Source organism: Bombus terrestris, chromosome 13, assembly GCF_910591885.1.
Source record: "Bombus terrestris chromosome 13, iyBomTerr1.2, whole genome shotgun sequence".
In the NCBI taxonomy this organism is placed as follows: Eukaryota; Metazoa; Arthropoda; class Insecta; order Hymenoptera; family Apidae; genus Bombus; species Bombus terrestris.
The window spans coordinates 11306636-11333423 of NC_063281.1; the positions used below are offsets into that span (position 1 = coordinate 11306636).

The 26788-nt window shown below is 46.9% G+C and overlaps 1 protein-coding gene across 1 annotated transcript; it reads left to right on the plus strand.

Moving 5' to 3' along the window:
• Positions 1–415: 415 nt before the first annotated feature.
• On the plus strand, positions 416–26220 carry LOC100650783 (transcription factor Sp9). The gene is made up of 4 exons (XM_048411217.1): positions 416–945; positions 23382–23553; positions 23605–24444; positions 24513–26220. The coding sequence occupies exons 1-4, from the start codon at positions 859–861 to the stop codon at positions 25484–25486; spliced, it is 2073 nt and encodes a 690-aa protein (XP_048267174.1). The 5' UTR covers positions 416–858; the 3' UTR covers positions 25487–26220.
• The last annotated feature ends 568 nt before the right edge of the window (positions 26221–26788 follow it).

A 26788-nucleotide genomic window follows, 5' to 3' on the forward strand; every position in this document is an offset into this window, starting at 1 on the left:
GGGTCACGTAAGCCTCCGCTTGGAACAGCGGACGAGCGTAAGAGAAAGAGCGAGAAAGGGAGGCAAAGGTAGGGACAAACGTGGAAAGTCCGTGGTGGATAGAGGTGAAACGCCGAGAGGGCACCACCAAAGTCGTCGTACGCGTGCCTCCTCTTCGTGGCGATGCGGTGCGCGCGCATTTCACGGTTAAATTATCGAGGGGAGGGTTACGGATTGGCGGCGGCGGCGGTTGGAGAGACAGAGAAAGAGAGAATGCCTCGGATGGAACACGAGGAAGAAGGACGACGAGAGAGCTGGAGGCAGAGAAATAGGGAAAGAGAGAGAAGAGGAAAGAGTGGGAGGAAAATCGGTGGGGATAAATAAAGCGAAGAGGAAGCGGACACGGCACGGAGGCGGTCAGGGGCGGTAACTGGTTTTCCCTGGGTTCCGCCCAGCAAGCTCTGCCCCTTTTTTGCCCGGGGGCCGAAGTCCTGCTCGCTTCCCTACTACCATTCCCCTGTCTGGTCGGGGCAAAGCCGATCGGATAGCCGGCAGTCTGTCACGGGGCGAAGAACGGGAACCACGTTAACCGGTTTGCCCGACGCACCACGACGTTTCCGATCCACTCGCTTTTTTATCCAGCCGACGGCCGCGGACACTGCCTCCGAGGCCTGCGACTTTTCCAATCTTCCTTTCAACCAACGAATTCCAGTTTCGAATCATCGAACCGTCGGTGAACGCAAGTGAAGTGTGCACATTGGACAGAGAGAGACTCGATATTTGAGAAAAAGATAACCGCGTCGTTCGTCGAACTCGCCGAAGAACAGCAGACAGGATTCCGCGAATTGACGAGTATAGACGTTGATACGCGTCAACGAGATGTTGACTGACATGACACCGGCTGCGGCTGGCCAACTTTATCCGCAGCTACAGTCGATCGCCAAGTCACCGGTGCACGGACATGTGGTGAGTCCTCGTTCATCAATTTCATCGAGTTTCTTGCGTAGATAGTTGCTCGTTCGCGAAGCTTCCTGCCACGATCGTTGTGTTTAAATCAACGTTATTATTCCGAAATTCTTTCGCCACGATTGGTAAGAAGCGGCGCAACCATCGAGACTTTTGGAGCTCTCGATCGCCGCTAAAAATAAGACGCCAAGATTAGAAGTTAACTAATGGCCAGATTTGTTCCGCGACGGTGGTCTTTAAAATGCAGGCCAGCCGTCAGAGGCAAGGGTAGCTGTCAACCTCTGATCTCCCTAAGGCAAGGTCAATTACTCAGCCTCCTTCCAGATAGGGATCTTAATCCGTTCAGGTAGACCACGAATCGTTGATCTCGCAAATCAGGTGCTACTGTTCGCCTTGTCACCTTCGTCAGAGCTCTTTCGGTGGACTAGCCGATAAAATCGAAGGTCCTGTTGGAAGATCGACCAAGCGGAGAATTAAACGCACTTTAGACAACGCCGTCGGTATCGCCGCGAGACTTTGAACGCGTCTCGGAATTTTATCTGTCGGATGATCATCGTGTAATTTTCAATTTCGGGATCGATGGACCAGACGCTTCAAGAGGCATCGAGCAAATTTTTGAGGGTTAGCTGCATCTTTTATGGAATAAGGTACGGTGGACGCAGCGAAAAAGACGAGCGACGTCTTGGTTGCGCAGATGCTGGCCGTTTCCGCATCCGCATTGTCGCTTGTACGCAGCGAGCCTTTCCTTGACATTGTCCGGGAACTACCTGCGAGCATTATCAGTTCTGTAATCCGTCAGATTATCCGGGATAATCTGTTCTGTTTTGACAGAAGCAGCGATCTCCGTAACCGCGAGCTGTATCCGATAGAAACCGTTTCGAGCAGCTTTTGTGCCTTCTCTCTGGCATAACACGTGTTCCACTCTCTTCTCTCGAGTTTGGAACTTTTTATTTTATGACTCGGCAAGAAGGACGCCGTTGCTCCGCTGGCCTCGGCGAGATGATTTACGAGTCGATGTAAAAAAGTAATTAAATCCTCGGCATCGAAAAAGAGATGCGTACGAGCGTTAATTAAGTCAGCAGAAAAGTTTCCTGTCGGTGTGTCGTGCCGAAAATTAATCTCGGTGAAAAGTCTTGTGCGTCGCTCGCTCCAGCTCTCTTCCTGCTTCGTCTCGAACTCCGCTTCGCTTATTTCGCTCGGTATACTCGGTATACCGCGATCTGATTTCCATAGCTCGCTGTGACTTTCGAAACGGGAGAGCACAGGTTCTCTTGGATATTAAAACATCGATTCGCATTGCTATAACCGAGAACGCCGAGACAAATATAAAACCACTCGGCAAATACTCACCGTCTCGTCGACGCGACGTTCAGAATGTTGCGACCAGTTTATTTTTCTCTACGTCCCTTTGCTGTCGTTCGCGTTATTGAAGCGCCCAATCCCAATGTATCGAGTATCCTTGATATAATAGTTCTTACGCAAGGTTCTCAGGGATCAAAGGGACTGGCCTTTACCTGTGCACCCAAGGAGCCAATTATTTGTCTGCTGCTCTTTGTGCACCAAGAGGATCCACTTGACAGGATGCGTGGGATGGTAACACGATACCCACTTCCTCTCGTCACTCGATCCTCGTAAACGGGAATACGTGACCAAGAATTTTCTCTTTCGTACTTTTGTCGTTATCCTTTATGGACGTTTCCTTTCGTTTCTGTCACAACGATTTAAACGTTCGTGTTTAAATCGTCTGTTCTTAACAATAGTATCGTTTACTAGCAAAAGTTCCTATCGAAACTTTTCATACCGCAACGCGATGGATTTTCATCGATTCTCGGCTGATTAATTAATCAGTCGACGATGGAACTTTCTCTCGTCAAGTATCTATGTTGAACTATAAGTAATGTAACTGGTGACTAAGTCGTGCAAGACTTTATTTCGATACATACTACATTGATCGACGAGCATTATCAAATATTCATCAACGAAACTCGCTGCACCCCGTCGCTATCCAATGCTACACATATTTCTTTCTAGTTGCTTGTGTACTTATTACTTATAAACCTTGTACAATCAGAGACTGGCCATTCTTATTCTTCGATTTGCAAAGGCGTGTTACGCAAGTTCCCTTTTTCAAAAATAAACTGCTGCAATTATACTATACATCGTTGTGCAGCACGAGCAAAAATTCTTCAACGAAACGTCGGATTCGATCGCTAACCTTCAGGTAACTCAGGCGATCAAATCTTTATTACACGAATACGTGCGCGATTAACGTTCACGATTGACGTGAACTCGAGAAACGAATAATTTGTTTCCATAAATTGTTCTGTTAAAACAAGACGACGCGAACAACGATACATTCGAAAAAGAATTTCAAAAATTAGCTCGTTTCTTTCTAATTGCTTACGTACTTGTAACTTCTTTATAATAAAAAGCTGACCGCTTTTATCCCACTCCGATTTGCGACGACGCGTTACATGGTTGTTTTCTTTTTAGAAAATAAAGTAGTACAATTAGAATACACGGAGGTTCCGCTCGAAAATCCTCGACGTGTCGCTCCACTTCACTTCCACGCTGGTAATCCGATAATCCGATTGGCAGGATAAAAGTGTCCTTTTAAACGACGCCCCGTTGACATTTTCAAGGATGACAATGGACTGCGAACGGCCACGGTATACACCGTTCGTCGCAAAAATACGTCGTTCGTCGCGCTGGAGGGGATGAAAGCACAGCATGGCCTTTTTATGACCTAAGAGGATTTACCTGGAGCACCGGACGCGACGACGATGTCACCCTAATTTGTCTTTTCTGAGAACGAATTTTCCGTCGACCGGAAACTTCCATTCTTCAAGCGACCACAACGCTTGTCTTTGCTCGATATGGTTTTGCCCGATGACGAGCAGAAATGCTTGGTTTATATCACTGGAAGAAATAAAGATGACAGAAGGAGTCTCCCCTCGATCGAAAAAAAGGCTTCGTCGTTCATTGCTCGACGACAAAATCCCTTGGAAATGGCGTCACGCCTACCAAGCAATAGGCTTTGCCCGGGTTTAATGAATTATTTTTGTGGAGTACGTCGCGAGTTCCCGACGTGTAAACACCCTTTCGAAAACTCGTTCGTGTTGGTTGGAAACGCAGGGTCCGAAAGTGGCAGATGTTCGGGGTGACAACATGGCCGCCTGCTCGATGTGCACGTCTTGGAAAACCGTTTTTGCGTATGATCGATCAATTTCGTGGCCCTTGGGATGTCCTTTGTCGAGCCAAACATTCTTTTTCTTTCTTTCTTTCTTTCTTCCTTCTTCCTTTTTTTCCAAAGTTACGCGCTTGCGAACGGTTCTCGATAGTCATTGTGCGCGTTGCTCATGCAGTTTTCATCAGGTTTAACGACGTTGCCGAGCTGTTTAAAGCGAGTTCAACGAATTAGAGTGAATGGTTTTTCCACGGAAAAAGATTGCTGCAACTGGCCGAGCGGTTCTCAAAGGTACGAAGCGTAAGATATTCATTACGGTGCGCTCTCGGTTTTCATTAAACGGTCAAAGATGCAATTTCGTAGCCTCGGTTAGGGGGTGTGCTCACGGTAAAATGCACGTACGCAAGTTGGCTGGCATCGTTATCGTGGAAGGTTCGATAATTGAAAACCCTAGCCTCCCCTCGGCTTCGTTCGCGTACACGGTGTTCCTATTGCTCGCGCGAGCAGTACCTCGAATTATCGGTCATTATTCTCCGTACAGTACCGTCGTCGATGGAATTATTCATCAAATACAGACGTAGAATTCCGCTTCGTATTTGAACTTTTCCACGAGTGAATGGGGGGTGAGGGGGGGAGGAACAATTAAGAATGCAGGGAAACGCTCGGTTTCTTGCGAACGAGGACATTCTAAACACGAAAAGACGATTCGTGCGATCGGCTCGTGTGTGTCGTATGGCGTGACGATAGAGCGCAGTGGTTCGAGGCTGCAATTTGGTAGAGAGATGCAGCCGGTGCGTGTGGGTTTACCGGCGCCCGCTTGTGAAGCCGCTCGTATGTGTGCGTTTTCCATCGACCATCATCGTATCGCTGGAAGGTTCGATAATTGAAAAGGCAAGACTTCTCTTCTCCGGGGTTGGTATCGTCGTTGTAAACAATATTCCTCGTAGAGCGCGCACGAGCCTTGAGATGGTACGTCGAATTACCGGCCATTATCGTGACGTATCATCGCAGCCAGCGTCATTCACCGGGACCATCATGGGAAAGATGAACAATACTCGATCTGGTCAACACCTCGAGGCCTTAACGTGCGCCACTCGACCAAAGTGGAAGACGATTATTAACGACTCGATTCTATTAACCCGACTACTTTCCTCCGCTAAACACAATGCAACATTTTTTCCACTGTGAAATTGCACGCTCCAATCGGTTCCTGCGCTTACCATCATTACGTTAGATATATCCTCTTACGCGGGGGGTTCCTACGAATTTTCTCTTAGCCTTTCTTTCCTTTTTTTTTTTTTTTTCTTTCTTTTCTTACGTCTTTCAATCGCCAATCATTATCGTATGCGCGTCAGAGCGCCGCAAACTGGCGCCCTTCTATTTCGCGTGGCAAACACCTCGAGGCTCTCGATCCGATCTCTCACCACGGATGAATCCACTAGGAAAAGAAGCGTGGCAACAGCAGGGAACCCCCGCAGGGGTGCCAAACCCCCGCAGAGTCGGAACCAAAATACCAAACGTTGGCTCGGCTGTCCACCGTGCTCGATGATTTATCGACTGCATATTATACGTCCCATGAAGCGCGAATTTTTTACACCAGCGCAATAGTATAGCCGTTTACCGAGTTCACGGTCAGAGCTCCAGAAATGATTTCTCGCTCGTTAACTATCCTTTTAGAGAACGCTTATCGCGTAATTTATTAGATAGATAATATCGTGGCAACGAAAGAAAGCCCTGTCATCCTTGATGTAACGCTAAATAACGATAATCCTACGATATAATGGTGGCTGTACGATATCTGACAACAAACTGGTACCCTGATAAAAATGTTGGAGAGTTAGCTTTTTATAAAAGACGCGTTGACTCGTTTTGCCGCGAGTAATTATCTCGAGTTCCAGTTCTATCCGCGTTCAAGACGGAGACAGGAGGCCGCTTCTGGAAAGGCAGATTACCTCTCACGACCAGTATAGAGCAACGACCTTTTCCAAGGCCCGTAAAAAACTTCCGGTATACCCTGCACGAGAAACACAGCCGCGATTTTCCCTTTAGCAGATGCATATGACCGAGCTCGGAGTTCGTTCGCGCCTCGGAAGATCGCGTGTTGTTCGCGGCCGAAAGAGGAACCGGCGAGTTTTGAGCGATGCCTGGGATAATTGCCGCAGTTTACGCAGGAATGCCACCGAATCGATACCGAGTCGTCTCTGAGACTGCTAAAAGGAAATTGTGAAATTATGTATATTCGAATTTGACGTACGACGTAGACACGGATTTTGACGAGGTTCGTACAGTATATTCGAAAAGCTTCTGGGCTGATGATTTATCATTCCATGTTCCACGTAGGCATCTTTCAATACTTTCCCGATGCTTGCCGAAAACTTCTTTTGGGATAGGAAAACTTCTTTTTTATCGTCGTTAGAAATCGGAACGCTTCTTTTTCGGCAAGAAGGAATATTTCTCTTTTCTTAAAGTCGCACGTTCTCAGAATGAATTCCATTCGCAACTACTTTCAACTTGTAAAAGACGCAAGATTTGCAAGGTAAATGATTCATGAGATACAAATTGGAACGCTATTGGTTATGATCGTTATATCGCTTTAATTCCAATTAATATCACATAACATATCTCGGTGCGTAATAGTACGATTTACCTACTCTCTAAACAGCATCGATCCACGAACGTTCTGCATACACCGTGTACGTTATCGACCGGCATAGATATATACCGGAATAAAAATATCATAGATATTTCGTGCATTCGTCTAGACGTCCGCAACGAGATAGTTTAGCTGTATCCAGCAGCATCCAGCTGTACACGTCGTAAACAAGAAACGTCGTAAACGACAAATTATTCTAAGATCGATTTGCTCGACTTTCATGGTACCTATTGCCTGGTGGTACATTGGAACAAGTAGATTTCCAAACGTGTATCTACGATCAGACGTTGCGTAAGGACAAAACGCAGTAGTCGAACGAGCGAGGAAACCGGAATAGCGAACAGTCTCAACGAGATCGGCTCAATTTTCTTCATTTCGCTCTCCCCGCGTCCTTGCAAACGGGATAATTTGCATTTCGGTGCCTACGTCCGTATCGCTATCGCGTTCCTTCCCTACGGGAACGAATTATCCTCTTTCGACGCGTTGCATAACGAAACCCGCGTTTGTCCCGTTAGACGTACAGATTGGACGCTTCGTTAAACCGAACACGGAAACCCGCTGAATTTATGGGTAACCTTCCGAAAATAGCTCGGCCATTAAACACGGTGTCATTGATATTTCCTCTGAGAACGTAGTTACTTCGTTCACCCTTTTTCATGCATTTGAGGGGGCTGCTGCAAATAACAAGGCAGCTAGATTTTTCAGTAATTTAAACAAGCCGACAAAGACTCGATTTAAAATTAATCAGCATTAAATCATTTTTTTCAAACGTAAATTCATAATTCATAGTGAACCGAACGTCTCGGAAGCAAAATTGATCGATTCCGCTTTCGTGAATATCAATTTTATTGCCACAGATGTACGATTAACGTCCAATTCCCAAGAAACAAACGATATTCGATAGCACAAATTTATTTTTTCTAAGAACGTGTAATAACGTAAGTTTCAAGGCAAGTTTTCAAAGTTACGTTCGTAGCTTTATTTGTGAATTCGCGAAGTAAGATCAACGTGGTATCTAAACGACCCAACTGATATTCGTAGTGGAAACTTGTGCACTTTTGAACACGAAACCTATACATTTTTCTCTTCCAATAAAAACAATCTGTTCAGCTTGCGTAAAACTTTCCTAACTTACTAGCTATCTTTAAAAGACGTGACACGCCTCTGCAATTAACCGTATCTATCATGACCACGTCTTTGCACCTAACGGTTAGTTTTCGTTTTTAATTGCGTCAATTACGTACAGCGCGTTATTAAAATCCCGGCGTTCGCTCGTAAAATTACGTTACAATCAATAAGAAAATCAACGAAACTGTGCTATACCGCGTTCCTTCCACTGTACTTCGTTTGAAAAACGCGATTCGTCAAATCGCTCGACCCATGCATGTAGACTCGAGAAGAGACTGTTACACCGACCATGAATTTTTATGGAGGGGAAACGGTTTCCGAGTTTCATGGGAATAAAGATGGCCATAAATCTTGCCAAAGAGCAACGCCTTTCTCTTTAAGAAACTGGATCGTCGTCGTCTCTCGTTGGTCGCGCGATTCGTACCTGCGACGAAGGTCAGCTCTAACGATCTCGAAACCGAACGATCCGTTCTCCGGTAATCTTCTGGTACTCGCGAGTACTTGTACGTTCCGCTGCCTCGACCTGATGGTGTTTTCGTACGGACGATAATTTATTTACGAGTCACGGGGGTGAATATAGAGCAACCACAGCAGACTCCCACGGCTCGCTTGGCCACTAAATCGCGAAACAATAAATCTGAGAGCGGAGTCACCCTCTTTATGGGCCTCTTATACGGGGATGATGTCCTCAGGGGGTTGCCTAATATGTCACAGTCTGTTGCAGTACTCTCTGCTATCGTCGTGAACGAGGGTGGATCCGCGCAGGACCACGATTCCTGAGGGTTACACCCGCGAGGGGTTAGATACGCTTCTAATGGACTGATTCAATAGCGACGATCTGATAAACTGATCCCGCGGTACACGCGTCTTCGACGATCGAATTAAACGGATCACCGTTTTTCAATTCATTCATAATCAACACCCTCTGCGGTTTAGAATCGGATGGGTTAAGCTTGGATAATTTTCAATTCAGGCTGAAATAGTTTGATGAAAGTTGAGATTCAACGACGAGCAAACAATAGAATTTCTAATCGAATTGGCAAGATCTTCGTCGATCGAATTAAATTAACGACGTTGTATTAACCTCATAATTCATTTTCCACCCTTTTTCTATCAACTTACATTATCGAATTTTAGTTATCGATATTGTAACTATGAAAGAGAATTCTCGAGAATGTAATTAATGTCGTTAGATTGCAGTCCTTTTCCTTCCATTTAAATACCTCAATTTTATGAAATTTAAAGGAACCAAAGTAAACTATTAGTTGGTATCTAACGGGTTAAATAGGGTTAAACTCGTAAAAAGTTCGAGTAATTCTCAACGGGACGAATAGTTAGGTTTAACGACGGGCGAATAACAGAACTGTTCGCCGAATCGTCAAGGTTGTTTCGCAAATTTTCCATGGCACGAGTACGTGGCAAATTAAAGCAGCGATCGTATCGCCGCGAGATTACGTGATCCTCGGAGTTTTGTCACGCGTTTATGCCTCTTTCATCCCGTGTAACTCCTTTTTAATAAGCCATCGTCCAGCAGAGTCTAAACAAGAGCAGTCTGCGTGCTTCCGTGGAACTCAACGGACTGTTTAAGTTAGAAACGATCGGGCTTCGTGTAACACGTTTGCCGTAGAACAACCGCTATCGGCCGGGAAATCGCGATCATTACAAACGAAACATGACAGCTGAAAAGTTATTATAATCTTTGGCGGTCGGGTTAACACTGGCGATTTGCATAATCTCGGTACGTGGTGTGGCCGAGCCGAGGAAAAGCTTCTCCTCGGTATAGAGGCATGCACGCGCTTGCGTACGTCGTGAATTTACGATATGAAAGCACGATGAAGCTATAAATCGCGCGGGCTCTCGTAGAAGACACGCGAACCAATTTACCCGAGATCCGGCTGAACGCATCGTTTCGTCGATAATCGCACGCCCAACCGATATTCTCGCGACACCAAACCCGTGTATCAATTTTCAACGCATGCGAAATCTTTGCCAATTATCGCAAAGACGCCATTTCCTTTAACGCAAACGTTGATTAATGCGCGCCTCCCAGAACCAGATATCGCGGTCATTTATCAATCATTTCTATTATGCGGCATTCAAAGCATTCGCGAAAAACGAATACGAGCTTCTCGCAAGCTAAACCGATTAACCGCGTTCTTTATGAACTCGTCAGTTTCATTATCCAAACGCAGATATAGCGATATTTTGAAAAACAAATTTCTATAAATGTATTTAACTCGAGGTTATACTTTTACGGACGGAAGAAATAAACCGCAAACGACGTTTTTCGTCGTCTCGATGTCCGACGTTCTTTTTTGTTATTTACACCCTGTATGTCGAACATATCGGAGCAAACGATCTCGGACATCCTTTATTCAGAACAGCAACGAACTCTCAGCTGCAGGCAATAGAGAAAATGAAGACTCGATGTAGGTACACGGAAAAGATAGGAAAATTGGCTGGATAAATTACGCGAACGTTTATCAAGCATGTCCACGCGGAGCAGGAAAATTAAACAGTCTCCGTGGTCCTCTTTAGCGGGTTCCAGCAACGCTCCGTGCACGTAATGTCTATAATCGTTACGCGTGTAATTCATAGTCGGAGAAAGCGCGCGTTTCGCGTCTCTTCGTACGGCGTGGTCGCTGGCCTAACTGTTCTTGATTTATCCTTGCGAAGCAAGTAGTCGGATAGCGATCAACTTCTGTAAGTTTTCCATGGATTTCGAGCCGGAAGCATACTATCGCGAGGTAAATACGATTGATACAAACGATATAGCGAGATTACGTTGTAAAATTATTAACAACGTAGTCACTTACACGTAGAATCAAGTCAATAAGAAAAAGACAAATAAGCATATGCGATGTTTCAACGAAAAGACAACGAAAATACGAACGAATGCGCAAGCAACCAGATTAAAAGAAGTTTCGAGAAGAAACAATCTGATATTTTAGTAGCAGCGATACCAATTTGCCGAGCTTAACGTTTCGCTTTATGAACTTACCGTATCTCTATCATCGAGCATACTTTCCGCGAAACAGCGCTACCAAGCACGAAGAGAATTCTATCCAGGAAGATCGCACGAGGGTTATTTACCTTGTCGAATTATTTGTAAGACCGATCCGGCAACCGTTTACTTTTTGCGCAAAGCGTATTACAACCGCGTGGACGATGCGGCGGCGCCGAGATTGGATCCTCTCGAGCGGTTCGCTTTAGCAGCACCTGCGTCCGACGAGATGAACGGGTTCACGGTCTGCCAAAGGTGATTTAGTGGCAGTTTGTTGGCGTAGCGCCGTCAGTAACACTTCGGACAAGCCAGCAGTGTACGTGTATTACACGGGCCGCGCGTACACACGGATGTACTCCGGAGAGGATTCTGCTAAATTGCCTCGACCGGCCGCTTAACTCGCGCCACGTCGCTCTCTCGGGGTTCTTTCCAACCGTCAGACCGAAGGCCGATTTTACGTCGCGGTTCTGTCGCGTGTCGACCCGCTCCACGCGAAAAGATGGACGCTGTCGACGCGGACGATGGTTATCGAGAACCCTCGACGAACGCGTATCGATTAACTCTTTCGATGGCTGTTTATTCCACACACAGCATTTTGAATACGCATGTAAGATGTTTCGCGCGTGAAGATCGTGGAAGATAAACGTGGATGGTTTTAATAGATATGCTAATGGTTTTTAACCATCGGGTAGCGATCAATTACTGTTAGTGACGTTCGAACTGGGAAAAGTATATTTTCTTGAATATAAATCATCGTTATTGATGGGTAAAGTCTGCGGTGTAAAGTTGACAGTTTACATTGATAAAGTGCTTTTATAAAGCGACGTTTATCGTTTTATTATAGATTGGCAGAGCAGAGTTATAGCTAACCAACGTTGTCGAACTCGCGTCCTTTGAAATTTCCAATAACTTGCTCGATCGGAATGTCTAAATACAAAAAGTTACGATTAATCGAAATGAACGAAGGAAATAGAAAATTGCAATAGGCGTTGAGAATTGTCGATCTTAATCCATTGATGTGGAAATAAATATATAGGAACACTTAGATCACACTTGGAATTGATATCAAAATAGTGTCAGATTTATTTGATATGCGATGTACAAGATCATCGTCGATATACATTTGCGCGCGTCTCAGCATTCTCTTTGTCTCATCATCTTCTTATACCGCACTACTAACGGAACACAGTTGCATTCATCTGTTTTACGAGACGCTGTGCACACACCTACTTTCACACACTCGTAGTCGTATATGTGTGTCACTACTACGTGGCTAATCTAGTGTAGCACACAAAATTACACGTATCTCAATAATAGGAAATCAGTTTTTCCGAAGATTTACGATAGAGTATCTCCTCAAACGCGCGACGTGGTTCCGAGAAGCTTCGATAGAAACCATAATCCATCTAATACGAGCAATTTCCCTTTGATTCGACGTATCTGTCTCGTTAAAGCCTTTCCAAAAATTCGCACGTTTCTCGTGACGAGGGGACGAAATTGGCAAAGCCACCGTGAGGACAGGTGCGCGACCATCGATTCGTGTAATCGACACGCGACCACTACCTTACATAGTCTTTATTCCTTTGACGAAGCGGAAGGCGGCCGTTTCATTCGTATGTCGGCTAACTGTGGAAAAAGAGTGGAAAGAGTCGTTGTTCTTGGTCGTTGAAAGACAGTCACTGACGCTGAAACAGTGGACGAGCAACCGTATCGTCCAGGTCCATTTAGATTTAGCCGGCGTTAGGTGTTTACGAGTTTTTAATTGAACGTAAATATTCGCAGGTGCAGCTGGTGGAACCGCTCCACAGCTCGTCCACGGATCTCCGCCGCTATTACGAACCAACTTGCGTATATATACGTATATATGTATATCGAGCGTATCTTGCTTTCAATGTAAGCTTTCGTCGTAAAAGGAGCACTTAGGTTGTTAGAAGTATGCCGCACGGTGTAAATTTATCGGCTCGCGCGTTCGCTCGTTGGCGAATTTCGCCAAGTACCGTTCGCCTTCTTGGTCCCTGCGCCTCTCGTAAAACGCTTCGCGACTAAATTACGACAGGCACTAGCTGCCTAAGACCTGTATCAACCGGCGTTTCGCGAATACCGCGAATAAATAATATCGAGCTCGCGCAGGTGAGAGCCGCGTGTGTGGCCACCTGAGAGAAGCCTGCCTTCTTCCATCCTCTTCTCGCGATCCGACCCCTTATTCTCGAACGATTGATGCTGCTGAAGCGACGCAAATAGCGAACGCCCGGCCATTTTCACCTACCGGAGATTCCACGTAAGCGTCGTGGAAAATAACGTTTCATAGCAAGCTTTCATTGTATATTGGTACAGGTCAATTTTATGGAGTTTGAGAGAATATAAGGAGTAATCATCGTTCTTCAAATAAGATACTTAGTTTCACGTGCAATGGTATCAGAAAAATTCTGACAATCCAGTCACGTTCCTAATGTTTTCTAATATTCCTAACATATTGATATCGTAAGTTCTAGTATCGCTATCAATATTACACGCAGTATAAATACATTATATAGCGTAGCACAAGTTTCACTAGCAGTATCATTACGCTTCGCGTAATCTTCCTGTTCACCGCGACGCTCTTTATTCTAACAAAATAACAGGATCGTTGATTCATAAACAATGAAAGTTGAACGCTTTAATCGTTAATCCGGCATATAATCTGGAGCAGCGTGTAAACGTCGATTCTATTAATCTCAGAGGTCGTAGGGCAACACAAAGGCTCCATCGTCAGGGCGTTCGGTGACAGGCGATACAAAACCATCCTATTCTGAACGATGGTCGAGCGATAGGTCCGTCAAAAGGTTCATCCATCAGTAGCACGTCGTATCGTAGTTGTCGAAGACTGATGACTCCCGCCAGATGTTGCGCGACATAGCACAGCCTTGGATAGACCCCTGCATGAAACTTTTCGCAGGTTTCGTGGGTCCATCGAAACCCTATCAAAATCCTGGTTCAACCGGTGGATCATTTAAATGCTAATATTCGGTTAATTTATCGTTCGTACGATTGCCCTTCTCGGCTGCGCGGTGACGCTACTTACTTAGACTTTCGTAATTGAAAGAAAGCCGCCGACTAGGACCACCGTGGCAGTGCTGGTGATAAAACGTGGAATATACGGGAACGAGAAGCTCTCGGAAGGCTGATCTAGGAGCCGAATAATATATCGAACGATCGGCCACGCTGGTCTACCTGGCCGAACAATAAACACGACTATCCGACCCCGCCCCTCGCGCGACCTCTGGACGCGAGCGCGAAAGATCCTCGGACAAATGGCGTGGAAAATATTGTCGTTATAGCCGGGCCACTTTGAAATATAGGCGGACCGACTTCTACGAGATGACGGGACGCGACATCGATTAAGGCAGAGGTTGCCGTTTCGTAAGTTGGATGAAAATTAACAGCGGTCCCTCAGGCTGTTGCTTTCTCGAACGAGTTGCGATTTCTGTCTTGATTCGATGGTTTCCGTTATGGCTTTTATAATATGTACACCCCCATGTGCACATAAGTATTAGGATAGTTAGAAGATGAGGTAAGCTTGAAATATCGTTAGGAAGTTATTTCGGTATAATTAAGGACCTTTGAGAATTACCGTCTAGTTCGAAGATTTAGATTAATTCATTATCGATGTAGTTTGATTGCCAGGAATAAATATTTCCAAGCAGTTTTATATTTATAGTGCTTCAAAGTGCAAGAAATATATGTTTTCATGAGGATATTATACAGAGAAACGTGAAAACAAAAAGTAGGAATAAAAGGTAGATAGCAAACGGGGAAATACTCTGCTCGTTGATATAAAATTCGTTTACGTATCTCCTATAAAAAGGAAAGGAAAAGGAGAGCAAACGAAACGAACGACGAGGAAAAAGAAGAAAAGAAATGTAGGGAATTTTTAATAGCCTCGTAACGTTAATTTAATCGAACATTGAAGCTGCTTCCTCGAGCAAACGTAAAGTTTTACGTTCGTCAGTCCTTTAGAACGGCCAGTTAAATTTTGCTTGCGCAAGAGGCGAGCATCGTCTCGAATAGGAGAAGGGTGAAACTGGCCGTAGACACGGAGGAAATGAAAGACGTTCAAAACGGGTCACCTTTCCGAAATTAGAAGCGTTCTAAAAGGAGTAAACGACTAGCCGGGCGATAGATCGGACACTTGGCCGCTAATTGGCTGCAGAATTTTATGTACCACTAAATTACTCGATGCAAATGCGATGACTTCCGTCCCCCAGATCCCGGAGATATTCCAGAAGCACGCGCAACAACACGCCGCTTCCCGTAACAGATTTACGCCAGCCTCATTATCCTAATGAAGACGTAACGTCTGAAAAACGAGCCGCGATTTTTGTCGAAAAGCAATTGCCCTATCGAAAAAATTTACCTCATTGTCGCTGTCTTCGGAACAAGTGGATACGCCTCGGTTCTTGCCCGTCTGCGAATCTACTTGCAAAATGAACTCGTGGAACATACCGATACAGTGGCTGGACGAAGTATTTGTAAATTTACTATAGAAAACTCGTAAGTACGTATCGTGCGGATTATATAAAACATTTTCAAATTTCATTGACGCAAATTACATTGATTTGAAAATCTGAAAATCTATGTAAATCCAATTCAATTGATTCTTCTTCTTCTCGATCGATCCTTTTTTCTCAGATTAATCCTTTTTGTTATTCAAATGTTCTTCTATTTGTTCGTACATGCTATTGTAATATATTATTTTGTTATATGTCGTATTTATTCTAATATCACGCGTTCCTTTTGTTTCACTGTTTGGATCTGTTTGCGGATTGTTCGATTCACGGGCAATTTCACAAAAATTCGACGTAAATAATTAAAATCCGTTTCAATGGATTATTGACTTTGATATCGAATTGATTCAATGCCGTGGACCTCGGTCCCATCTCCAGAGCGAGGAAAATCGAGAGGATCGATGTTTCTCGTGTTTTTTGATGACATTTAGTACGATCATTTTCTCGTTTCCTCTCGGAGACCGAAGTCAATTCGATTATACAGAGGAAGGAACGCTGTCAGCGGGAAGCTATTGCCTTGGACTTCGGCTCCGCTTTAATCTGTCGTCGAGTTAACACGAACCGGGCGCGAGTCCAAGAGGATCGAAGCTACCGACGCAAAATCGGTGGGTACCGGAGGCGATAAAGCGTTTAGGGCGGTCAAACATGCTCCGTTTCTTCGTCAAACGTATACTCGGCCGAGGATAAACGGCGTTAACTGGCTACGAATTATAACAAACTTGTAGTGCGCGATTAATATTCCGAACAGCGAGGGGTGACAGATTTACGAGTGTTAATGAATCGGTAGCCTGGCCATTTTTCTCCCTGTCGTTTCTCTTCTCTGCGCTCACCAACCGATTTCGATCGTGGCAACGTTCTCTAAGACTTTGCTCCCTTTGCTCCACTGCCCTTTGGTTACGTGGGTGCCCCGTTCTATACCCGGAAATCATTAGGTCCAAGGGCAATTTGAAATTTGTCGAGGGGCTATACGGAGGCCAAAAAACTCGGTGGCGAGCAACAACACGATGGAAGAGAAAAAAGCGAGGAAGAAGTAGAAGAAGAAGCAGCCTTCTCTCTGTGTTCCCTCCGGTCGCTCGATAGCCGAATAAATTTGGGCAGCTCCCTGTTTTGGCCCCGGGCCACGGTTACAGCGAGGTAGACTTTTTCGGATATACGATCGGACCTTTCGTAACGCGCGGCGCGCACATCGGACAGACGAGGGACGCCGCGACCAGGGACGAAGGGCGAAACAGAGATAGCCGAGTCGCTCTCTCACGATGGATTTAATTAAAAAACATAATTTAGAAGGGAGGATAACAGGTAGCTGCCGCCTGGTGGGAACTAACGGAGGCTCTTCTTGGTCGCGGTGCAGCCTTGGTTACTCATGAATAAAATTATTAATCCCGTCTCCCGACCAAAGTTTCTATCGTGTCCGATGAGCTTCTCTATGTTTCGTTTCCCAATAGCCGTGCAACAACGTCCACGAAACCTGATTCCACGATGTCCGATCATGGAAATTTACCCTCTTTCGAATTCTCTGAAGTAGACTAGCACGATCCGCCATAGTGAATCTACCATAATACATAAATTTCTTCCCTTAACTTTAACGTAAGGTATAGAGAATCGCCACTGACACGCGATCACTTACGAAGGAATTTCTTCTAAAAAATTCATTCAGACTGCGAGATGTAAGAGCCGTTTGAAAATCAAACACGCGAATCTCATCGATTTCGATCGATCGAAAATAATGGATTCTACTTAAATTCCCCTTTACTTATCGGTAAACGTATAAACGTGTAAAAGACGTACGAATTTCTAGTTAACGTTGAAGAAATAGAATAAAAAAAGAAGACTACAAAATCTTCAAAAATAATGAAATAATCTCTCGTTCGGTCGATATGTACACGTAAACAGCGCTAAATATATACAGTGGTTCTCATTTTTCAATGAACAATTCTTCTAAAAGTTTCTACGTTTCATTTCCATGGTATTAATACCGAGTGTTATATAAATGATATTCGTGCGATCTCGTCGATCGATAAATACACAGTTGAGGACTCTTGAGAAATCGAATCGGAGAAAACAACGATGTTTTCGCGATGAAGAACACCATCCGCGAAGCAAATAGTGTGTAGGAAGGAATAATAAGTTCTCGGCGCTCGTAGAAGGGTTCGAAAGCGGTAGCGGCGTTTTATCGGGTGAAGTCTGCGTGTCGGTGCAGTTGCATGCGGAGGCCGATAAACAAATAATTAGCATTAGAAACGAGGCACGATATCATGGCGATCTCTCAGCTCGCCACGTATCCCAAAGGGACGCGTCGAGCCGAACCAGAGTTGTAACGACGCCGTTTACCGTCATCAACCGCTGTATTCGTGGTCCGTACACGTTCATCTTTTTTTTCTGCTGTTGGCCGGAGGAAGCAATTAACAGAAAATATGAAAATCTGGCGAACGACGTCGCTCGCAAGCGCGCGTACGCGTCTCGTTTTAATTTAATCTCTCGCGGTCGCTTTTACTGCCGCGCCAAGTTGTTACGGAAGAGCTTATTTTTACAACCCCGCGCCAAGCTGCTTTTATAGGAACCAGATCGATATTAAGATTGCGTAGCAGTCCGTTTCCCATGGCGGAGCATAGCACAGAAGCGAATCGCTTGTGAAACTTTACTGCACGGTTTATGAGTACTATTTTGCGAGCGAGATATCAGTCCAACTGCCAGCGAACGAAGATAAGTAGCGACACTCGGAATTCATCGAGATTCGAGAGGAAACTCGAAACTATGCGCTAGTTTTGTGACTCGAGTTCGAAACTCTGGGGATTCGAGCGAGCTGTAACTCGGATAAATAATTTACGATATCGTGACGATGTAAAATTATTTTTATGCGACAATACGGTTAAATTTATACTTAGCTTGGGTGTACTTTATCAGGTTAAGCTTCTTGATGAAATAAAATCAAAATTTAATTACGTATTATAGTTCGAATGGCATCACGCGTCGATACAAAGTCCCGATGGATCGAGCGTTCTTCTAATAATCTAGAACGAATACCACGATTCGTAGGGAATGGGGAAATCCTACGGTATTGTCGGTATTAATAGCCTAATACTCTAAAACCAGACGAGAAAAATACGACAAGCTCACTTTTGTGGATTTTCCCACCTCTACGATATTTGGTGGTTAAAAAGTAGTAGTTTAATACGAAATAATGGAAGGAGGAAATAATCTGATAGATCTGGGATTTGGTAATTGCTGTACTATAGAAAATGACCAATACGACTTATCGTATTTTCCATTCATAGTCTACGCTTATTTACGTCGTTGAGAAGCTCTCGAAATCTGCGATTCGGAAAAACGAGCGTACCGTTTGGACGATCTCTCTAAAGAGAAACGCAGGTGGATCCAATCAGAAGCAGCTCAAGGCAGGTGCCAGTGAGGAGCCGGTGGTCAATGCCTCTCGAAAACGACCGACGCTTTTTACACGGAAACCAGCGAACACCGTCGACTAATTTCGCGTCCAGCTCTATTACCGGACCTTCTTTTTCGTTTTCTTCTTTTTTTTTTTTTTTTTATTTTTTTGCCCCGATACTTTAATTGTCTTTTCGGGATAAGAGAAAGAATCGTGTCGTTTCGATCGGAATTATACGAATCCTTTGGAAATGTATTTGGATAGTGGAACCAAAAACGTCTCCATTTGTGGTTTGATGAGGAGAGAGGGAAAGAAGGTTGACGCGTAGACGTCGGATGCGGTTTGCCACACGCCCAGTTGCTTCGACACCCTACGGTTTACCGGGTTCGCACCCTCGCTTCAGTCGACCGTTGTGCGAACCCCGCGTTCAGCTGTCGCGTGGCTCTTGCTTTCGCTCTGACACCCACCGGTTCCGTTTTGTTTCAGCCGTTCGCCAACCCTGTCGCTTTCTCTTTACGTCGTCTATAGCCGAACGATTGACTCTTTTCTTCTATACCTTCAATTATGTGTGAGAATGTTAGAATTGGAATACAATCGCTGATCATTGATTTCGGATCACGTAAAACGCTTATCCTCTGATAATCTACACATCTCTATACGTTTCTATAGCTTGAATTATTAATAACGTAATATTCTAAATGGCAAATTGTCTGTGACTAATCAAATTATTATTTGATATACGGACTCGCACAATTTATTATCGTATACGATATTTTTATCGTTTCTTCGAAGATCATTCCCGTGCTCTCGTAATTAGACAATTCGTGCAACTTGAACGTTATGCAAAATCTATCAAGACCGGTAAGATCGTTTGAGTACTCATCCCTCTTCGTTCTATAGGTTGTCCGAAAAGTTTCTTTTCTTTCATAAGGTGATAATAGATGAACAACAATTTCTGTTTTATATTATCTTATTGAATTAGGTGTGATCCATTTCGTTCTATTTCTATCATTACGTTCGTGGATAATTCGATAAACTAATATAAAACATTGTGCGTCTATTATTTCCTTATAAAACGAAAGAAACTTATCGGACAACCTAATACTATCGTTTGATGATTCGAAATCAATTTTTATCAAAAATTCCAAGCGATTGATAAAATGACGAGAACGTAGAACGTATGATACAGAGAAAGAACTTGCAAGAACATAAACTATGATCTTTAGACGCTAAAAACATATAATAATTTTAATTTTAATAATTACATTTATATTATATCATATAAAAAAATTCTCCCAGCGTGTTCAACTGCACCAAAGAACTTGGAAATGTCAAAAATTCTACGTTGGTATCGATTCGTAAAATCTCTCGAGCTCGTCTACTCCAGGATATCGATGAATCTCTTCGAACACGCGATGAATTCCTTTCGTTACACACGTCGAGCGAATTCGACACGCCGTCCCCTGTTCACTCGAACGTAAGATTCGCGCGAGAAACATGGACAAAGTCGATTCGTCTACGCTGTACGGCAAACGTACCGACAAATTCTTCGTTCCCTTCGCACTCTACTTTCCTGTTTCCTCGAAACGTTTGACCCGCTCATTGTCGGAACTTTACGACGACCTGCATCTTCGAAAGGACTCGGCTGGTGTTACGTAGTTCTCGGAAGATTGCCAGCCAAGAGAAGCGAGGAAGAAGGGAGACGACGATGCTGCCTGGTTTTAATTTATGCGCGGCACAGCCGAAGGCGTTATTAGTCCTAGCTGGCTAGGATGGGCGTGACGTCACGCGGCTAAAACAAAGGATTCTAGCCGTGCCCAACCTACGATGGCTCTCTTTCAACTGTGCCGACAGCAGGCCGCGAACCTGAGACGGATCTCGCTCGCAATCCCGCGCTTTCGATCTTATGCAGACGAGCGATTCTTCTCTCGCGCGTTCACGCTGCGCGGAAGTGGAATTTTTCCTTTCAACGCTATACTATAATAATCGTAAGTTGCAAAGTTGATTTTTACGCGAAGATAGCATGGAACGGATGATCGAATCTCTGTAAAAATCCTCCGTTCAACGATAACGAGACTGTGGACTTTTACGCGTTTGTGGGAGATTTGGCGGTTCCAAATTGCATACAAAAAGTACGTGAAATATCGACAGCGTGGCACTCGTTACGATATCTAGCAGGTAAAGCAAACTTCTGCTTAGACTTGATTCCTCGAATCATATTCGTAAAAATGTGACTGAAAGAAACGTCCGACCGGTGAACAAGCAAGACGCGGCAAAACTCGTTCATTTGCGATTATCGTACGTGAGACTTTATCGCTTCTTTCGTTGTCACGATTCGTTCTTTCTATTCGCCTCACCCACAAAGCTGTCTAATAGGAATCGCTCGAGTTCGCTAGAGCAAACGAAGACGTGGGCGCGCAAGCCTATGTCGCCTGCGTGCGTAACATGCATAAAACATAAACAGTTGCCGAAGAATCGCGACGATCGAAAGACGACAGGTATAAGGAGAGACGAGCGAGCGTGTATCGGCGACTGGAAGGCGCCTCGCGCTCGTGCATTGCTAGCACGAAATAACGACTCCTTTTCGTTCTGCGCGATATAATTACAGACCGGTGTGTGACCAGTTAATATCGTTCTAATCGATAAGCCTATTAACGCGCTTTACGCGTTCTCGTTAATCTGCTATCACAACGATCATCCACCACGATATCCACTCTTCAAGATAAGAAGTCTGACATCGCGAGCAGATCGATTTGAGAGGCGTTGACGCGATATACATGCATCGTATCGAAAACTCGTGACCTAAACAGCGGACTACATTATCCGGTGTAAGTGGAACGAGCATTTTCTCTACAGCGGTCGCGGAATGAGCGAGGATATAGAGTGGAGAAAGGAAGGCAGAGCAGGCTAATTGAGAGACGTCGTTGTCTCCACCAGGCCACTGTCATATCGTTCCGCCGGATCAATACGTAGCCTGCCTACAACCTGCACTCACGAAGCTCGAAGAGGGCGTGGCTCGTACACCACCGGCCGAGAGATACTCTCTCCCCTTCATCCTCCTACTTCCCTCTCTTTGACTCGTCCTCTCCTCTCTCTCTCTTTCTCTCTCTCTCTCTCTGTTTCTCTCTTCCTTCTTCAAGCAGCTTTCTCACCCCACAGCAGCAAAGAGTCGAAAGGACGAGGTCGTCTTCCACCCCCGTTGCGGCGAAACCGCGGCGAGCAAGCGCCAAAGTTCGTCTTGCTATTCGTCGACGCCTCGAAACGAGAGCCATCGCGTTCTCGACTCTCCCTTTTCCAGGATTGTCCTTCGATAACGCTGGGGATTACGAGGGGGCCGACGAGAAGCTTCGGATGGAAATTTTGAAACGACGCTAACGAGGCTCGATACACGAGCTCCGTCAAAGAGTTCCGACAGGGTGAAAGAGTCGACGACCCGAGGCAGAACGACTCCGAGATTTTTTTAAAGAGCGGAACAGGAAAGGAGCTCGCCGTTGACCGCAACCGTGGTTATTACCCTGGCAACCTTGCCCGAAGTTACAGCACGGGGTGACCACGGATTGGTAGAGCTCTCTCTCTCTCTCTCTCTCTCTCTTTCTGTCTCTGTCTCTGTCACGGTGTTGCTCTTTGTCTGGATCGTCGAAGGGTGCGCGCACCCGTTGTCTTTGGTCGGTGTTGGTGCAAGGTTTGAACCGCGTGGGGGCGTGTCGCCTCGATGGCGCCGGCTGCTAATGGCTGCGCGGCCCGCCAGACTTTAATTTCCTGCCGCTTCCGCGGACCCTTTGCCTTTACCTTTCCACGTCCGAATCCGCTTCGGACCCTCGCCAGCCTCCAGCCTTTCGGTAGCCACCGAGGCTCGCTCGTCTTTCCTTCGCTACTCGAAAACGACGTCTCGATAATTTGTGTACGATCGACTTTCGCCGTCGGAGCGGCGCTGGAGTTGGAAAAACGCGAGGTACAAAAGTGATTAGGGTATAGGGCGCGGAAGATTTCGTTGTTGTCGATCGTGGAGCAAGGGAAACGGAGGTAGACGGTGAGTGGAATGGAGTCGGGCTTGACGATAGTTTCGGGTAATCTTGGATCTCTCTCCTAGGATAGGACCGGCAATTTAGTGTCATTATATATCCTCGGGGGAAGCCTCGGTTCCGGCGGCCGGTGGCGAGCGAGCACGGTTTCTTTTTTGGGTCGATTTAGCTGCGATTATGGCCGCATCGAGCGTCCGGTGGATTTCGATATTACGAGCTGCGTTACCTTGAGAAAGCGTCTCAATCGAGCGGGCGATTTCGCCCGGGATCGATATACACGCGGGCGCCTAATTCGCGAAGCCCGCCGAAACTCGTTATTATCGGCTTGCGTAATCGTATCGGAAGAGTGGATCGTAATTCCGAGGTAACACCTGCTCGAGAACGCGTTTCGCCGTAATAAAATCGTGGCCAGCGTGCCGTGCTGTACTCGATCGATCGATCGAACGAGAACGATCCACCGAAGAAGAATTGGACGGAATCGAGTCGTGATCCGTTGCTTGTTTTTTCTTGTTTCAGGATCATCCGGGTTTACGAGGTACACCGTTGGCGATGCTCGCGGCTCAGTGCAACAAATTGAGCAGCAAGAGTCCACCGCCTTTGGCCGACGCAGCGGTGGGCAAAGGTTTCCATCCGTGGAAGAAGAGTCCGCAGAGCAGTGGCAGCTCGCCGCAGCACTCCGCTGGAAGCGGTGGCGGCGGAGGCGGAGGAGGTGGGGGAGGGGGAGGGGGCGGGGGTGGAGGAGGAGGTGGATGCACAACGACCGGAGTCAGTCAAAGACCGGCGGCGACGAGCAGCGCCGGCAGCACGACCGGCGGCTACGCGAGAGCGCCGGTGACTTCCTGCGCGTCGACCGCGCCTCAATACGGCAGCGACCTGTACTTTCCTGGAACAGCGAGCGCCCAACCGGCCGGCGATCCGCATCATCATCAAAGCAGCCTGCTCGGAAAGGTCGAGGGAGCGACCTTGGGCTCGGTGTACGGCCGACATCCGTACGAGTCGTGGCCGTTCAACGCGATGCCGGGCGCGACACACGGCGGTATCAAAGCGAGCGACGGTTGGTGGGACGTTCACGGGGCCGCGACAGCCGGCGGATGGCTGGACGTAGGCAGCACGGTCGGCGTCGGTGTGCATGCCGCGCAAATGGCCAACTACTCGGCCGACTACTCGACGAGCCTAGCGCTCGCGGGCAATCATTTGCTGACCACCGCGACCACCGCCGGCCACAATCTCCTTCAAGACACGTACAAATCGATGTTGCCGGGAGGCCCTCCCGGGTTCGGGCTCCACCATCACGCGGCCGCGACGGCGAGCGCGAGCGCCGGTGCCGGTAGCCCTCAGGGGAGCGGCGGCGGCGTCGGCGTTGGGGCAGGCGGCGTTAGCCAAGCCCCGTCGCCGCGCTCCCAAAGACGCTACACCGGACGTGCGACCTGCGACTGTCCGAATTGTCAAGAAGCCGAGAGACTCGGTCCGGCCGGCGTACATCTCAGGAAGAAGAACATCCATAGCTGTCACATACCCGGCTGCGGTAAGGTCTACGGGAAAACGTCGCATCTGAAGGCCCACTTACGGTGGCACACTGGTGAGCGACCGTTTGTTTGCAACTGGCTTTTCTGTGGCAAGCGGTTCACACGTTCGGATGAGTTGCAGCGGCACCTTCGAACCCACACCGGCGAAAAGAGATTCGCCTGCCCGGTCTGCAACAAGCGGTTCATGCGCAGCGACCATCTCGCGAAGCACGTCAAGACCCACAGCAGCAGCAGCAGCAGCAGCGGCAGCAAGGGCAAGGGGGGAGCGGGGAGCTCGTCAGCCGAGTCCTGCTCAGACAGCGAGGACAACGGGAGTCAGCAGAGTCCCACTTCCAGCTCGGTGCCGCCGCAGCCGCAGCCGCCGCCGCCGCCGCAGCAGCAGCAGCAGCAGCCACCGCAGCAACCGGCCCAACCGGCTCAGGCCCAGCACCAGCAGCAGCAGCAGCAGCAGCAGCAGCAGGCTCTGGTGGCGGCGGCGGCGGCGGCAGCGGCAGCGGCAGCGGCGGTGGCGGCGGGCCAGGACACCACCAACAACACCACATCCCAGACCACCACCACCACCAGTCTCGGCCATCAGCCGACAACGCCCATGACCCCAATACAGATGACCCCTCCACCTCTGACCCCACACCATCCCCACCACCCGCATCTCCCTCCTCTAATGCACCATCCGCATCATCACGCAACCTCCGTCCCGGCGGCGGCCCACCACCCGCACGCGGGGATGAGCATGCACTGAGCCCGGTGGGGCCCGGAGCCGGTGCCTGCAGTTCCGCTGCCGCAACGGCCCTGGGCTCCCCCCTATCCTACCCCCTCAACCTGAACCTCGTCCAGAATCACGCCGCTGCTCACCAGACCATCGCTCACCATCATGCCACCTCCAGCTCTGCCTCCGCAAACACCGCTCCTACCCATCACCAACACCAGAACCATCATCACCATCACCATCATCACCACCATCACCATCAACACCAACACCAACAGCAACAGCACTCGCGTCAAAGTAATTCCTATTCCGTGCAACAGAATCCTGGCACGCCGGGGACCGCGCAGACTCCCTCACCCTCGTCCCCCGCGCCTGTACATAGTCTCTAGGTTGACGCGTCGCCACTCTACTACTAAGCCCTTCGTTCCATCGGCCGCCCATTCTCTACCGCCCCTGCTACCTGTATTTTCCCTCTCGGTAGATCGGGCAGCGATCCTCTCGAACGGTGCTTCGACTAAACGACGCTCGTTCCCCCCGACCTTTCGACTTTTCACGCTGTTCATCGAATCCGATTTCATTCGATTCTTCGTCTTTCCGCTCGAACGAGTCTCTCTCTGTACAGTCGCGATCGCTGCCTCGTCCACCGATTCTCTTCTTCTCTCTCCCTCGTCCCCTTTTGCCCACAGTTCGAGCCTTCACCCACGCACCCGAGATACTTACCGACTCTCCGTTACTTGTAAATACTTATACATAGCGCGTGAGAAAGATATTATATTAATTATGCGGTGTAATGTTAAGCGGTGTAAAAAAAATTCTATATAACGCACTGTCGTCCTGTATCATACACTGATACGTTCGTAGACACACACCCATACACACACGCCTGCACACACACATACACACCTACACACAGCCACGTACACACATACACACGCGCAGAACAATTAAAGAAAATGCATGAAAGACGTGTTGGGCGCGTGTCGTATCGTTCTCGTGTTTGTCTTCAACCCCCCCTAGAATTTTGGGGGGCGTGCGATCAGAAAACTGACTCAACGAACGTCGCGCGTACGATTCTCGAATCGTACAGCATTCACAGAATTTGCTCCGAGCAGGTTCCAAACGTCGCGAATCCTGAAAAACCAGGCAGGTTTTATCGTATCAAAGAGGAGACCGTAAAGTACTATATTACGGTCGTTTCTCCCTTAGATTACGTTTGGAACTTGAATCTCGGACGTGATTCACGCGTCGATCGACGAATTCCCTTCGATCTTGATATCACTATATTATGAATTAATTATTATGAATTAATTAATTGATTAATTAATTAATTATTAATTATTATCATTAATTATTATTAATAATTATTATTGATGTATTATTATAAAAATTATAAATTCATTTTAAGAGAGATAAAGAGAAAATAAACGATGCTTTTGTGAGTAACGATGTGCCTGGATGATTCTCTCTTCGTGATCGTGTTTCTCCACTAAACGTCTAACGTCCCTTAGCTCTGCCCCAGCTCCCGCTGCTGCGACGCTTTGGTCAACCCGTAACGCCATCCGCGGAAGACGTCCTGGTTGCGTATCGCATCCTCCTCGCTTCCCATCGACGAAGGATGCACCTTCAATCGATACGGTTCTATCGTAATCGGCGACAGAGTAAGTTCATCAATTCCAGTCGTTCTCATTGTC